The following is a 16,346-nucleotide window of genomic DNA, read 5'->3' as shown; positions in this document are numbered from 1 at the left end:
GTTTTTGTTCCTTTTTTCCTCTTTTCATGACTTCTTTTGGATTGAGGGGTTTTTTTAGATTCCATTTGAATCATTCTTTTCCACTATTGTCTTATTAGCTGTGTCTCTGTTTCATTTTTTTGCAATTGCTCTAGGCTTTACGGTATACATCTTTCAATTTTCACAGTCCATCTTCCGATAATATTATACCACTTCATGTATAATGCAGGAGCCTTTACAATAGTGCACTTTCATTTTGCCCTTCCGTACTTTTTGCTGCTGTGTCATACATTTTACTTATACATGTATTATACGTCTCACAATCTGTTGTTTTAGTCTGTTCAGGCTGCTGTAACAAAATACAAGAGACTCAGTAGCTTATAAATAATGGACATTTATTTCTCATAATTCAGGAGGCTGGAAAGTCCACGATCACAGTGCCAGCAGGATAGGTGTCTTTCTGCCATAAGCTCACGTGGTGGAAGGGAGGAGGGAGCTCTCTGCAGCTGAGGACCCCACCTCCTATTACCATCATCTTGGTGATCAGGGTTTCAACATATGAATTGGGGGGGGGGGAGCAGACACAAACATTCAGATCATAGTATATATTAATATCATTTTTGCTTTAAATAGGCAAAAATATATTTTATATTTACCCAAATATACACCACTTGTGTGCTCTTTCTTCCTTTTGTGTGGATCCAGGTTTCTATCTGCTATCATTTACCTTCTGCCTAAAAAATTTCCTACAGCATTTCTCATAGTACAGATTTTCTGGTGATGAATCTCTAAGCTTTTATTTTGCCTTCAATTTAGAAGGTACTTCTCTGGACAAAAGATTCTAGATTGACCATTTATTCTTGTAGTACCTTAATGATAGTTCTCCATTGTCTTCTGTCTTGTGGAGTTTCTCATGATAAGTCTGGTGTCATTCATTATTCCTTTGAACATACTGTCTTGTTTTGTTTTCTGACTGCTTTTATTCTCTTTTCACTGCTTTTCAGCAAGTTGACTATGGTGTGCCTTGGCATAATTTTCCTTATGTTTATTCTGGTTAAGGTTTGTTGAGTTTTTTAGGTCTTTGGTCTTACAGTTTGTATTAAATCAGGAAATTTCTCAGCTGATATTTCTTCAAATATTTCTTCTGTTCTCCCTCTCTCTTCCTTCTGGGGCTACAGTTATACCTATGTTAGATGCTTGATATTGTCCTGCAAGCTACTGATACTGTGTTCAATTTTTTTGTTTTTGTTTTCCCTTTGGATAATATTTATTACTATATCTTCTAATACTGATCTTTTCTTCTGCTAATCCTAGCCCCAGTATATTTTTCATTTCAGATACTATATTTTTCATCTCTAGAAATTCCATTTGTGTCTTTTTATATCCATTTCTCTCATCGTGATAATATTTTCTTCTACCTTCTTGAACATCTAGAATGTGTTTATAACAGGTGTTTTAACAGCGTTGTCTTCTGGTTCCATCATATCTGTCATTTCTGTATCTCTTTCTCTTGGTTAAAATTTTTATCTTGGCTGTGGGCAATATGTTTCCGCTTCTTTGCATTCCTAGTAGTTTTTATTCTTTCTTTGTTGGATGCTGGGTATTGTGAGTTTTATGTTGTTGGTTGCTGGGGTTTGTTGTATTCCTTTAAATAATGTTGGATTTAAATTTTTTTTTCTGGTATATAGTTAAGTTACTTGGAATCAGATTGATCCTTTGAAAGGACTGGTCCAGAGCAGCCTCAGTCTAGGGATGACTTAACCCCACTAGTAAGACAATAATACCCTTCTGAGGATTCTATCCAAGGCCCTATGTATTATGAGATTTTTTCCACTGTGGCTGGTGGAAATAGAAACTATTCCCAGCCCCATGTGAGCTCTGGGAATTTCTGCGTACTCTTCTGCAGTGATTCTTTCCCAGACTCAGGTGGTTTTCTCTCACATGTGCACAGATAAGTCCTCAGCCAGCGGCTGGGGAGACATTCTGCGGGTTTCCAGGTCTCTCTGTGCAGCTCCCCCCTTGCTGGTATTTTGCCCCACCAATCATATGCCTCCTTGGACTCCACAAACTCTGTCCTTTCCAACTCAGTCGGTTGGGGTTCCACTGGGCTGGGTCTGGGTCCCCCTCCTGTGCTGTGGCCTGGAAACCACCCCCGCACAGTATGCTGCTGTCACTGGGGTCTTATCCTTTTTCTCAGTGGTCATACTCCTGTGCTGCACACTGACCAGTGCGTGAGAGCCATTGTCTCATGGATTTTGTTCAGTTTTCTGGTTGTTTGATGTGCACGGGGCGTGGGAATCTGGTTTCTCTAACTCTGTCTTGGTTGGAAGCAGAATTCAACCCCCCCACTTCTTCCCTCCAATCCTTTTCTTTTCCTACTAGAAAAATGACTCGTAGAGGTAATAACGCATAACTACACAGCAGACCTTTTAAAATTGAACTTTTAGTAAGAACTGAACTTTGTTATAGTTTTAATATCCTAAATATTCTCTATTGGAAATAACAATGACATATGTTAAATATTCTGAATTACCCTTTAATATACCAGGAAAGAAACTGTAGTACCAGAAAGTGATAAAATGCCCCTTTAACATCTCTCCACCAAAATTATAATCCTAAGGGTGCGATTGTTTTCCCCTCACCTTAGAATCTTGTAGCCAATTAAAAATAGTACTTGGTTGTAAAGTTATATTATTTTTCTCCTAATTTTACTTTGACCTGAACTTATTTGTAGTCTTAGGGATGGCAGAGAATTGTGAAACTTGAGAGTTGAAAGAAACCACAAGAGGACACTTGGTCTAGTCTTGTCACAATGCAGACGACAAGGCTGAGGGCCAGAGAGGAGGGGACAACACGAGGGCCCGGGCTCTGCCCCTGAGTGCAGACCGTGTCCTCCCCACGGAGCCACACCACCTTCCTGACTCAAACTGTCCACCGTCCTGTGGTGTCCTGTTCCAGGAAGATGGTGGGGTAGAGACTCAAGAGCTGAAATGGCCAGTTCCTTCTACAAGTGGAATTTTGTCTGAGTACTTTTATGCTTAGCGTTTTCCCCCTAATGTAGATTTTATTTATTGTATAAACAAATATGGTTGTATGGATTCCTTAAGTAAAACAGCCGTTTTTGCCTTGATTCCTTTAAAAGGACCTAGTGAGAATAAGATTGGACAAATAGAATGAGATAAAAAGACTAAATATAGTGATTTTTTTGGTTGATCTGGACTAGTTATTAAATATGAGTTAAATTTGTTTTTTCTACATTTTCTGGGGCAGAGACAGGGTACTGTGCTGAAAGCCACAGAGAGTTGCCTCTTGGGGTTCTGAGAAGGATGAATGTTGGGCTGAGTGAGGTGCTGATAGCAGCAGCATCTTGGCACCTGGCTGAGAGTGGACACCGTGAATTGACGGAGATGCCGCTATCGGAGGTCTTCCAGCAGTGCTGCATCCGACAGCCTTGGTGTAGGAAGGCGAGAATGATGGGGAGGACTGAGGCAAGTCCTCAGTGGGCTCGGAGGTGGGGTGGGGGAGATGGGAGCCGAGTGGAGCCCTCCCACGTGACTGAGATGGAGAAGCGCTGGATGGAGAGAAGGGAGGCCTTCAGGGTGGAGGAGAGGAAGGGCAGTGAGCAAGAGAAGAATGGGAGATTCCTCTAGGGGCAAGTCCTTGTTTTTCATTCCTTGCAGTAAACCTTGAAGAAGTTGTAACGGAGGGTTTTGGGGAGACCGAAGGTACCAGTGGGAATCCCCCTTCCTGAGAGGTGATCCTGTGACAGTTAATCTGTTGTTACAAGTCAGTCCTCACAGCCTGTCCCTTGATGCACCCACTTTTCCGGCTACCAGTGCTTTTACTTAGTTTCTGAGGAGGTGTTTCAAGAAAGTGTAAGAGGTCACAGGTGAAAGCTAACGTCTATGTCGCTTCCATTTAATGGAATGGTTGTGGATGTTAGAATTCGCGAAGGAAAATTTTGCTGGGTCTTGTGTTCAACACCCCCTGTTATCAGAGAACTCTGCTTGGCTCTAATCTGACATCTGCTCTGACCATTTGATTCATTTTCTCTTCTAACTTGAGTCAGTTTCTTACTTCTTAACCGATGTGTTTGTCTACTTTCCCTTTCCACACAACCCCCAACGCACCAGACACACACACATAGGTACTCCTCTCTACTTCTACCTTGTACTTTCATTGTAAATTATGAGGAAAACAGAAGGTGGGCCTGTGCGAGGACAGAAGTAGGAAGAATATGTGGTCATCTCATCTGAGGTCTGTTACCCTGGACATCTTGTCAGCTTTACCTTTAAGATTACCGTTTGGTTATTGCCCAGATTTGCTCAGCAGTTGTTTGTAAAGCGAATTGGACTGTGTGTCTCTTAACATTGAGAGCTGTCTTCCCCCCTTCCTTCTCGGGGAGGTGGATTGGTACACGATGAAATGCTCAGGCTTGGAATCAGACTCCTGGTTCAAGCCCCAGCTCTTATCGATTGTCATTTCATTCCTCCTGTGCCTCAGTTTCCTTATTTATAAATTGGGGATTATAATAATGCCTATCCTAATACGGTTGTTGTATTAAATGAGTTTGAAGTATGAGGCACTTAAAACAGTTTCTGGCTCAGTTTAAGTTCTCAGTAAAAGTTAACCGTAGAATTAGAAATAGTTGTTGAATTATTCTTCGCTGACATTACTTAGGTTTCAAATAATAATTTACCTTCCAAGAGTAGTGCATACAGTAATAGAATCTATGCCAAACAAAACGACTGTGGAGAGGCTATGCCTGTTGGCAGATCTTTCTTTTTCTTTTGTTTTAAAGGAATTGTCAGTAGTTGAGCTTAATCAAGTAATTGCCTTGCAAACATTGTTATTTGAAAACTGTGCTGGGGTAAGTTCTAAGAGCATTATGGTTTAGTTTCACTTTTCCCAGTGGGAGGGCACTCATGGGTTTTATGACCTTTTTGCTTGTTTTTAATGTGTATTAAAAAAAAAAAAACTCTCATTCAAAAAACTGATTTGCTGTATTTTCAGCTTTGTAAACAACCACTTTGAGATTTGAGTTCTTTAGCGCTATTTTTGCCTTATGTTTGTTGAACTGTGGTAAGGAAGACTGCATTTTCTCTTTATATTTTGTAATCCTGTGGTCTCAAATGAGAGTTCCGTGACCTATATTACAGGTCTTCAGTGAAGGCCTTTTGATTTCATGTACTGATTTCTGACTTGGTTGTCACCATTTAAAATGGTTGTGATCATGGGCATTTATATACTATTTCTAAAGTTCATCTAGTCTCTCTCGAAAATCTTAAGGATTTCTTTTTTAATGTTGAAGATTTTTTCTTTATAATTTTAGTAATTCAGCATTCCCCTTTTCAAGTACAAGTCTTTAAGCTATTCAAACTTTGTGAAAATTGGAAGTAGATCATTTGACACAAGGGTTGGTGATACAGCGTATCTGGATACCTAGATGTTTGAAGATTAACTTTTGTTATATATTTATATTTGCATATTGACAATTAACTGTTTAATTACTTTGTTTCAGTTTGTGTCACTGGTGCCATTTAAGAAAAAAATGCTTAGTTTTCACATCTTACAGGAAGACCTGTGTTGGAACAGTCTTATATAAACAAAGGCAATATTTGTTTTCATTTTTGAACGTCAAATCAGAACTTGGTAAAACTTCATTATTCTCTACTCTACATTAGGTGTTAGTAGTCTTTAGCTTGAGTAGTGCATTTATTCCATATATGAAACATAACTTCATAGAATATTCAGAGAAGGATCCTTTGGTCTTGCAGCTGTAAATAAGAGGGCTGATCTCATCTGTAACTGAATTTTAAAATCTGTGTTTAAGGAAGACCACAAGGCAGCATCTAGTTGTGTATTATAGGGGGTTAGTACATCTTTGGTGTGTGTATAGAACCTGTTCGTTTCCTATTATTATTTGAAAAATAAAATTGCTTTTTATTTTGTTATCTTAGAAAATGAAAGTTGGGTTAAGAGGTGGGCAGGGAGAAGTTTCACTCCTTCTCCCTTAACCTCAGTGGGTCTTCTGGGGATGCTTGTTGACTCTGGACAGCCTGTCTCAAGGTACTTTCTGCTTAAATTCTGACCTTGAGATGCAGAAATCTGCCGCTCGCTCCCTGGTGCTCCACGAGCAGAGTCACAGCGTTGGTGTTGACAGTGTACTATTTGAATTTCCTGCGAGGGGTTTCTAGATGTCTTTGCTGTATTCCTTGAATTTGTTAAGGTGATTTTTTTGTTTTTTTTTAAATACTTGTAATGTTGATGGCTGCTTCATAACATTCTGGGAGATTCATTTCACTTTTAATTGGGAAGCCTTTTGAGAATGCCATTAGGATCATTGTCAGAGAACCCCCTGGGCATGTCTCCATTTTGCTGTTTAGTAGCTGTTTGCTCTGGGATCTCTCAGCTGTGCTGTCCCCAGGAATTCGGAGTGCTCCCCGTCATGGGCATTTGCACGTAGCCTCACATCCACCCACAGGCAATGTTGGTTATCAGCGAGATGCCACTGTTCAGATCGCGAGTGCATCCATAATATCTCTCTCTTATTTGCTAGGCAGAAGATGGTGTTAGTGATTGCGAGCTGCTGGCTGGCACCCTTGCAGAGCAGGAGTAAGTGAGTGCTGTTCAGCTTTCCGGTCCTGTGAGTCTGATGCCTTTCATCCATGTTTTGGCATCGCTGCCAAACACATGCACTGAAATCCTTCATGATCATCAGTTTGTCAGATGATTGCACTGTTTCAAAGAGTCTGTCCAGGTCCTTTGTATCTTTTTTTTTTGTCACCTTAGTGTATGTCCATTGTCACGGGGACATGGATGATGTTGGAAGAAGGCACAGTATGTATCAGGGCAAGACTAGCGACTTTAGGTTGAGTGAAGGATGACAAACTCCTCAAAGGGAGCGCATTTCCAGAGCGCCCGTGCCCTCAGCCCGGTGCTGCCTGAGCTGTTGTTCAGCAGGTGACCTGGGGCCCGGTCCTGTGGTGCCGCGTGTGTTTTCAGCAGTTCCCTCGTTTTCCTTGTGGGTGCTCCGTAGCGGGGCGTGCCGTAGCTGCCACACCCGTGTGACACGGTGAGAGGAAGCTTTCCGTTTGCTTGCACAGTGCACCGCAGAAGCAAGAGCCCGTGCAGTGCAACAGACCTGTGAGGCTTGGTGGCAGAAGGTGGGCCCCCTCGAGGGCACCTTTCCTGCCGTCGTCCTCTCCACGGAGTGGGTACTGCAGCCCTGAGCAGGATGGTATGTGTGGCCGGGGACAGCAGGGCAGGCTGTAGAGAGGAGGCCCCTATTTGCACTGAACTGTGGAGTTGGGGTCCCCCGCCATCCTCAGACTTCAGGTGTGTGGCCAGAACAGGGAAGGGTGACTCGGAGCCATCCGACCTGGTCTGTTGGTGAACGGTCGTTGTGCTGTACAACCAGGACCAAAAGACAGACCCATCACACATCTTCCCGAATCTTCATCTACTTTGCTGGCTGTTGAGTTAGGCCCTGCCTTACATTTACTGTATTGTTTCAGTCCGTCACTTTAAAATTCAGTGTCACGGCCAGAAATTCTCTGTATACTAAAGAGCACTTCACTGTTAGAATCCTTGCGGTAACAGTTTTTTTGGGAGGTGTGTGTAGCTGCACATGTGGCTGACAGTGGTGGTCACGGTATTACCCCGTAATTTGGTGAACAACTAGATTCCGCCCCACGTGGGATAGCCGGGCACTTTTCCTTTTCCCTTTGTAGAAAAGCACTCTTGCAGACTTTCTTTGAAGTTGAGATACCACGAGGAGGCTAGCTCTGGATATATAAAGTTACCACTTAGGGTCCCACGTCCTCTGTCCTTTTGCATAGAAACTGCCCACCTGTAGTTCCCGAATGGAAATCGGTAAGAAAGATCAGTGAGAAATTAGGATTCTTAATTGCAAGTCTAAGTAAAATGAGCTTAATCTGCCCATATTCAGGTTTATGTAAATGTCTTTTCTGGATTCCTTATGCAATGTTGTCTTTCACTTGGCTGTTAGTTAGGGGTGTTCTGCTAGGAGATTTCACATCCAGCGACTCCAAGGTAAGAAAGACCGTAACAGGTAGACAGACTGCTTTCCCCCAGAGTCGGGGAGTGAATGCATCCTCTGATTTGGGAAGACCCTCCAGAGCCCCAGCATTCATTATGAACTCAATTTAACAACAGCATTTTTAGGTTACAAGAAAAACATTTACCAAAGAAATAAAAATTGGTGGAAAAATGATTTTTATCAAGGAAACCTGATTCCTAAGCATGGAATTAGAAACCTTTAAACTCCATTTAGTTAAGTTATGGACTTTGGGATCAGTGATTATGATGTTGATAATAATCATAAATGTCAAACAGCAAGTTACAGATTTTTATTTATCGCATGAAATAATCATAGAGATTGTTACCATGTAACTAATGTATTTTGCATTAGGGTGATCATTCAGTTGACATGAATCTTTCTCGCAGTACAATTATATAGTACCAAACCGTTTAATCTTCCCACTGTGTCCTGACACCTCCCCTCCCCTACCTTAGTCTGGATTCAGGGTTTTTATAGTGTATGATAATGAGCTGTTTACTAATTTTTTGTTGAAGTAAAACAGAAATTTGAATTATTGGGATTTATTATTTGGGGGCACCTGGCTCATCCTTGTTTTTGTTTGTTAAACAGGAAAAGGACCAGCGCAGCCTAGACATAAACACTGCCAAGTGCATGTTGGGACTGTTATTAGGAAAAATCTGGCCCCTTTTTCCAGTTTTTCACCAATTCTTAGAGGTACTAAATTGTTATTTTATGGAATGTATGTTTGCTTGCTTAGAACAACCAAGTATGCTTTATTTAACTCTTTTATGTAATTTTCTGTTTGTTGTACTTTTCTGCCTGTAGCAACTGTGGTGACGTAATTGCCGTCAGTGAGCACTTCCCTGCGTTCTGAGTGTGCCTGTGTGTGCATTGCACGTGCTGCATCGCTCCCCAGTACAAACGCATCCGAGACGGCGCGGCTCTGTCCTTTCCTCTCTTGTCCCCATTTTAAAAGCTTGTTTTTGTTTAGATTTCCTGCTCTTTATAACAAGAGTAAAGCAAGATTTACTTTTTTGTGTGGCTTTAGGTGAAGTTCACCTGCCTTCTCACTAAATTAAGTTTGTAATGTATTCTTATCTACGCTTATCTCCAAGTAACTTGGGGACCTAGATCAATCCAAGTGACAAAGTCCTTCAGACAGCATCTCCTGCAGTTTAAATTTTCTTCACATTTGTATTAGGAGTAATCCAGCACTTTCCTCTATCGTTGTCGTTCATTTGCTTTAAGTATTAGCGATAGGACTTTTGAGCTGTTGGTTATTAAGAACTGGCTTTGATGCAGTGTAGTAACTCTGCAGGACCTGAAGGAATCTGAGATGTAAGTGTGAGTTACATGGGTTGTCATGTCACATAGACCATCCTTCCTGCCGTCCAGTCCCAGGCCCCTTTAAAAAATGCTTTCTGCTTGAACGGATGGGGGTGTTGCATCTTTGAGAAAATCCTGGGCCTTCCCCTGACTCCAGCTTCACTCTTGAAGTGAGCTTCCTTACAACTTACTTGGTGTAATGGTCCAGAAAAACTTCCAACTGATAGGATTCTTTGAGAACTATTATTAAAAATTGCTTTTAACATTACTAACTGGGACTCCTGAAGAAAGGTATAAAAACTAGTTTTTAATACAAGAAGTACTTGTTTACTTGTACTTGTGACAACCCATATTTACCAGTGATCTGTTCCAGTTTCTCTGACAACCTTAAGAAGTGTTAGCTTTGTTTGGAAAATGAGTAGAAACAGATTCCTATTCTCAGAGAGTTGGGCAGAATTTGAGCCCGGGTGTGAAGGGTTCTGTAGCTGAAGACCTTGCCGCCAGCAAATTTGACTTCGCACAGTTCCAGGAGCACCGTCAACTGTTTCGATGACTGGGTTTTGCTTTTAGTTGCTTAGAAAGTTAAACTTGTGGTCTGTGCTTTGTTCTCCCTCTTATATTAGTTTGCATTTTTCTTTGAAAAGGGCACAATAATCCTTTCATTTGAGCTTTTCTTGTGTTTGCATCCTCCAAACCGTTGGTGCAGCTCTCTTTGCTTTTAAGTACTTGTTTTGTTTTCCAGTGTTCCTGATTTTAGTGGCGAGGATTTTTAAACGTTGTCGGACTGGGTTTTATTTTTAAATCTTTATACAGGAATACTGTATTTTAAAATATGCGTGTGGCATATTTCTTGTCTGGGAGGAAGAGAAAAACTAGTTCATTGCTATTCTGGGTTCTTTTATGATCAGACTCAAGTTCTGAATTATTAGAGCAGTAACTCTTCAGTGGCTAGACCGCCTGGTCCTGAGGCCGCTTGCAGCACTTAGCAAGGTCTCGTTGAGTCAGCCCACCACTGCGTGTGCTGTAAGCTAACAGCTTGACAGTGAGCATGCCGTTCATGTCAGGGGCTATTAATGGGAGCAACTCTTTATTTAGCACTTACTGTGTGCCAAGCACTAAATAAAGTACTTTACGTGAATTACAAAAGTTATCTCTTTAAATCCTTGCCACATCTCTGTGGGATAGGAATTATCACTCTTTTACGTAAAAGGGTTTCTGCCGTTTAGAAATTTCACTTCTGGGGATGTAAAATTGTGTTTCTTTGGTGTATTTGTTGTTTTGTGTTGAGCCTCCATAATATTTTTGTAATGAGAATTGTCATCTGAAGCTCCCCTCTTGCTCTCTCTCACCTTTCTCCTAGATTGGTGCTTAACGTACCTCAAATGGAAAGAGTTAACCTTCGTGAACTTTATTAAGTTGATTGTTACAGCAATTGAAACCATCTCATTGGTTAATTGTGTGTGTCAGTAATTCATACTACTTTTCCCTCCACCAGCAATCAAAATATAAAGTTATTAACAAAGACCAGTGGTGCAATGTGCTAGAGTTTAGCAGAACAATTAACCTTGACCTCAGCAACTACGATGAAGATGGAGCATGTAAGTACCGGGCAGGTGTTCCCCCGCTCTCCCCCGGCCCCTGCACCTTTGCTCATCTGCCTCATTGTGAGAAGCCTCATAGCCGTGTTGTTCTCTCTCTCTCTTCAGGGCCAGTTTTGTTGGACGAGTTTGTGGAATGGTATAAAGACAAACAGATGTCCTAGGACTTTATGCATAGCAGCGAGAGAGTCACTGTTACCACAGTTATGTCAACCATTAGCCATACATTGCTGTTTGTATCCAAGCGCATGCTGCTTTTCTTGCACTGTCTCCCTTTGGCAGGGACGTGCTGCTGTTCGCTATCGAGTGGGCCAGCTCTGCTTGCTGTGTAGGCTTGTTCTCTAGGAAGGCTGCTCTGCAGTTTGTATCTACACTACAGATTGGTGAATTTGCCAACGTCCTCACTGTGATTATGTGTATATTGCTGTTTAAATTTTGTATATGTGTATAAAAAGAAGAAGCTTCACCTAGAGATTATTTCTGCAAAAATGTATTGTAAAATAATTTTTGTGGCATATTTCTAGTCCCTTTTTTCAGATGAACCAATTATACATTTATTTGGTCTCAAATGTAGCATTTCAGAAAACAAGACAGAACAACTGTTACCATATGCAAATGTTGCCAGAATTAACCTTATTGTTTAAGAGGCCAACTTTGGAAGGAGGTGGGAGTCATTAACTTTTCAGAGGCATATGCCAAATATAATTTGGTTTACTTAAATATTAGCATTTTTAAATGATGGAAGTTAGAATAATTGAACATACAGACACATACTATGCCACAAATCATTTCCACCATGCAGGGTATAGGTTTTGATTTTCTAATGTGAAAGCTAGCATGGTTTGACTATAGGTACAGATGAACAAATTAAAATTGCATCTTTTTTTTTTTTTCATTGGTTTTAAACTTTTGTAAACTTTTTTAGTGTTTTTTTTTTTTTTTTCCTTTTGCATTCTTCTAGTCCGTGTTTGGTCTGCTGATGCTTTCTATGCCATTCTAAGTAAAATTTATTTTGCCGCCTCCATGAAAACCTAATGGTTTGCTGGCAATTTATAACTGCAGAGCACTTGTAGTTGTGGCTTGAATTTTTAGTTAAGCTTTCATGGTGTTTAATTCTCTAGTTTTGAGGGGGAAAGAACTATACAATAAGTGAGAGGTGTTTTGCTTTGCTTTCCATTTTTGTTTCTTTCACGCTAGGCTTTTACTGGCAGAATGTCCATTGCAGGCAGTGGACACGACTCCACCAGCACTGAGGTAAAATCTCTGTTACACGGTAGGACCTTTCCTGGAGGGGCCGCTCATCATTACCTGAGTAATGTGTACAGAGAGGTGGTAGCCATTATTTATGTGGATGAGGAAACAAGAGTAAACAGGACGGTAGTTTTAGGTTTGTATTTTATGTCTTTTTTTTTTTTTTCCCCCTTGTCTTACCCTTCTCAAGGAAATGTATAAATAACATGTTCCTCCCTCAACTATCTGGTGCTATTGAATGACTAATTTAGTCCCTAAAGTTTTGTGAAAACACAAAAGTCTAACGACTTAAACCAAGTGAAAGCTAATGGTGCATTTAGACAAGTGAATGCCTAGTTGTGAGCAGAATCCGTGATTGAACATGCAGCGGTTGGAAGAGGTTCCGTTTATTCCAAAATCTGGCCCCAAGACCTTTTGGGTCAAATGTGAACCTCTAAATGGCATTAAATGAGTAAAGCACACAGACAATGCTACTCTTGACCATGATTTCACAGTTTCTTTGCCAACAGTGTTCAGATTTTCATACATTATTTTTTTCCCTAACTGAACCACCAAAGACAGGAATTTTATATGTATATACAGTGTGTGTGCATATACAAAATCATGATATGGTAGAATGAAATTACTTCCTTTTTCTACCGAATAGAAAGGTTTGGTTTGCTGTGAAATAAACCAGAAGTTGGAAAAACTCTGTAGTGATTAAGCATACTTGACCATTCCTTGTTGAGAAGTTGTAGACTCCCTTCTACCTTACACATTCATACCAGTTTGCACAAATTCCTATCTGCAAAGGATAGAAGATGTTGAGCAAGCACTGCTCCTGAGACCAACGCATTGAAAGGGCTTCCGTTCTGACGGGCGCCTGCTACTCCAGTGGCGATTGGCCATAGGCAGGTTCCAATCTGTTGAAAACTTGAGTCATTTTCAAAAGGATCCCATAAAGTTGACAAATTACACTTTAAGGGCAGCAGTTCTTAAGTTTGATCAACTCTAGTTTTGTTTAAAGCAAATATAAATCATAGATGAAATTGGTTTAAAAGGTATCATTAGAAACTGGAGAATTTTTTAAACACTAAAGCACAGTTAATCCTAAAATAAAAGGATTGTTACAGGGAAGATGTTACATTTTAACCACAATGGACATTTTGATGATAGGGGTTTTGGAAAAGCCAAGTAAAAACTATTTCATGATGTACCTAATATGGAGATAAGTATTCCAAAGGGATAATCTTGCATATTTAGAGAAGTCCAAGTAATCTTTGAACTCCCTTGAAAAATAAATCTTTGTGACTGCAGAGTGCTTGCCCTTGGTTTTCTTGATTCTGTGCAGTTATTTTTAAGGGGAAGAAGAGGGGCCAGGGTAATAAGATACTTTTTCTTAAAAATGTCCCTCAGTTACATAAGCACTTGTTTATGGGTGAATGCCAAGTGAATGAGGGTGCCTTTTTCTGGTTTTTCTTTCTCACCTACGTCTCCACCCTTTCTCTTTCCATCATGTTTTGAACTCCACGTTGCAATACTCTGTCATAACAGAACGCAACTTTTAGATGTTTACTGCTGCGGTAGGTCGGAAATTTCCTTATTTGATTTGCCATAAACACCCCCTGTAACATTACATGCAGCTTATTTGAAGCATGACCTCTGAATTAAGTTTTTATAAATCTGACTAGACAGACCTCTAGATTCTGGATTAACAACAAACTTCCGTTTGCCTCTCAGTCTCCATCTTAACAGTGCTTTTGAAGTTTATACAGAAAGCTTTAAAAGTTAGTTTGTGCCCTTGGTTTTTATTCTTAAAACTGCTAAAATACCTCTGTACGCCTTATCTTTTATTCTTTCATACGTTGTATAATAAATGTATAGAATTCATTGACCAACTGAAAGGTTGGGTGTCTGTAAATGAGACCAAAACGTGGGTTGTTTTTTTTCATGAAGTCATTTCTCTTGGGGGTTACTGTTAGTGAACAGCAGCTAACCTGTAACTGTGAATGCTTCGTGTCGTCAGTATTTGCATTACCTTCATAAACGTGTGCAAGTCCTGTGACTCCCAGCTTAACTGAAATACTGTTATGCCATCTAACTTGAGTACAGCAAACTGGTTTTAGGTTTTAATGGAATTGATGTAAAACGATACCCCATAAATAAAAAGTATTTGTGTTTGGTTTCAGAACTGATTTGTCAATTCTTTCTTCTCTGACTTTTTCTTTAAAAATCACTTAAGGTAGGGGCTTCCCTGGTGGCGCAGTGGTTGAGAATCTGCCTGCCAATGCAGGGGACACGGGTTCGGGCCCTGGTCTGGGAAGATCCCACATGCCGCGGAGCGACTAGGCCCGTGAGCCACAATTGCTGAGCCTGCGCGTCTGGAGCCTGTGCTCCGCAACAAGAGAGGCCGCGATAGTGAGAGGCCCGCGCACCGCGGTGAAGAGTGGCCCCCACTTGCCGCAACTAGAGAAAGCCCTCGCACAGAAACGAAGACCCAACACAGCCATAAATAAATAAATAAATAAAATTGTAAAAAAAATCACTTAAGGTAGTTTCAAAGTATTTCGTTTTTTAATCTTTTTTGCTTTTCCCCAACTTTTTATATGGAAAAATTTCAAAGCTACGGAAAAAAACGCAAGAGTAACATAATGAACACCCATATACCTATCACCTATGTTTTCCGTTGTTCACATTTTGCCACATTCTCTGTGCCACTCTGTGTGTGTGTGTGTGTGTGTGTGTGTGTGTGTACTTCTCCCTATAGATACAGAGATGGAATTTTTTCTGAACCATCCTAAAGTAAGTTACATTGTGACACTTCATATTTTGAAACAAGGACATTCTTATAACCACAGTACACTGCTCACACTCAAGAAATATAACATTGATACGATACTATTACCTAATATACAGTCCAGATTAAAATCTCCCCCTTGGTACCAAGAATGGCCTTGAGAATTATTTTTAATCCAGGGATAAGCAATGCATTTAGTCGTCATGCATCTTCAGTTTCCTTTAACCTAGAATAGTTCCAGATACAGTATTTTAATAAGACAGTACAAACGGTCCTCAGCCAAAGAGGAAAAAAAATTAAAAATTTCCTACTGTGTGTTGAGTATTTCTAAACATCGAGCTAATAACCTAGTGCTTACCATGTGCCAGGAGCCAGGTAGAAATGACCATTTTTACTATCTCCAAGGCTACCACCCACTTAGTTTGTAAGTGTGTGTCAGCCTTGGTCACCACTTTCTAAAATTGTCCTACGCTAGAATCTTACCTCCCTGACGGTGGGACCTCCAGCTCAGAGTGGATGCCCAGAAAAATGGATGAGGAAGGAAGCAAGTCACATGGCCAAGAATTGTCAGGACCTAAGAAACCTTGTGTAGAGATCAAGAGAGTCCAGGAAGGACTGATACAGATGTTAAGATTTTTAGAAGCTTGAAAGCAAGAGAGGAGGTAGAGAACAAGATTCCTAAAAATCAGGGTCCAGGTACACACTTTTATTTATTTATTTTTTCCTTTGGGCCCATTTTATTTTCTTTAACATCTTTATTGGAGTATAGTTGCTTTACGATGTTGTGTTAGTTTCTGCTGTATAACAAGGTGAATCAGCTATACATACACATATATCCCCATATCTCCTCCCTCTTGTGTCTCTCTCCCACCCTCCCTATCCCACCCCTCTAGGTGGTCACAGAGCACCGAGCTGATCTCCTTGTGCTATGCGGCTGCTTCCCACTAGCTATCTATTTTACATTTGGTAGTGTATATATGTCAGTACCACTCGCTCACTTCGTCCCAGCTTGCCCTTCCCACTCCCCGTGTCCTCAAGTCCATTCTCTACGTCTGCGTCTTTATTTCTGTCCTGCCCCTAGGTTCTGCAGAACCTTTTTTTTTTTTTTTTAGATTCCATATGTATGTGTCAGCATACGGTATTTGTTTTTCTCTTTCTGACTTAGTTCACTCTGTATGACAGACTCTAGGTCCGTCCACCTCACTACAAATAACTCAATTTCGTTTCTTTTGATGGCTGAGTAATATTCCATTGTATATATGTGCCACATCTTCTTTATCCATGCATCTGTCAGTGGACTCTTAGGTTGCTTCCATGTCCTGGCTATTGTAAATAGTGCTGCAGTGAACAT

General features: G+C 40.6%; 1 protein-coding gene across 1 annotated transcript in view; it reads left to right on the top strand.

The window, feature by feature from the left end:
- The window catches only part of DCUN1D4 (defective in cullin neddylation 1 domain containing 4), a 69,489-nt gene extending 55,100 nt beyond the window's left edge, over positions 1–14,389 (top strand). Inside the window, 3 exon segments of the mRNA XM_082390730.1 lie at positions 8,654–8,758; positions 10,866–10,968; positions 11,077–14,389. Of these exon segments, the coding sequence (XP_082246856.1) occupies positions 8,654–8,758; positions 10,866–10,968; positions 11,077–11,132 (264 nt within the window). The 3' untranslated portion in view covers positions 11,133–14,389.
- Positions 14,390–16,346: the final 1,957 nt, after the last annotated feature.

Source organism: Balaenoptera borealis, assembly GCF_965194805.1.
Source record: "Balaenoptera borealis genome assembly, chromosome: 4".
NCBI classification, from domain to species: Eukaryota; Metazoa; Chordata; class Mammalia; order Artiodactyla; family Balaenopteridae; genus Balaenoptera; species Balaenoptera borealis.
Note: the sequence above shows the minus strand (reverse complement) of the source record. Positions and strands in the feature narration are given on the sequence as shown.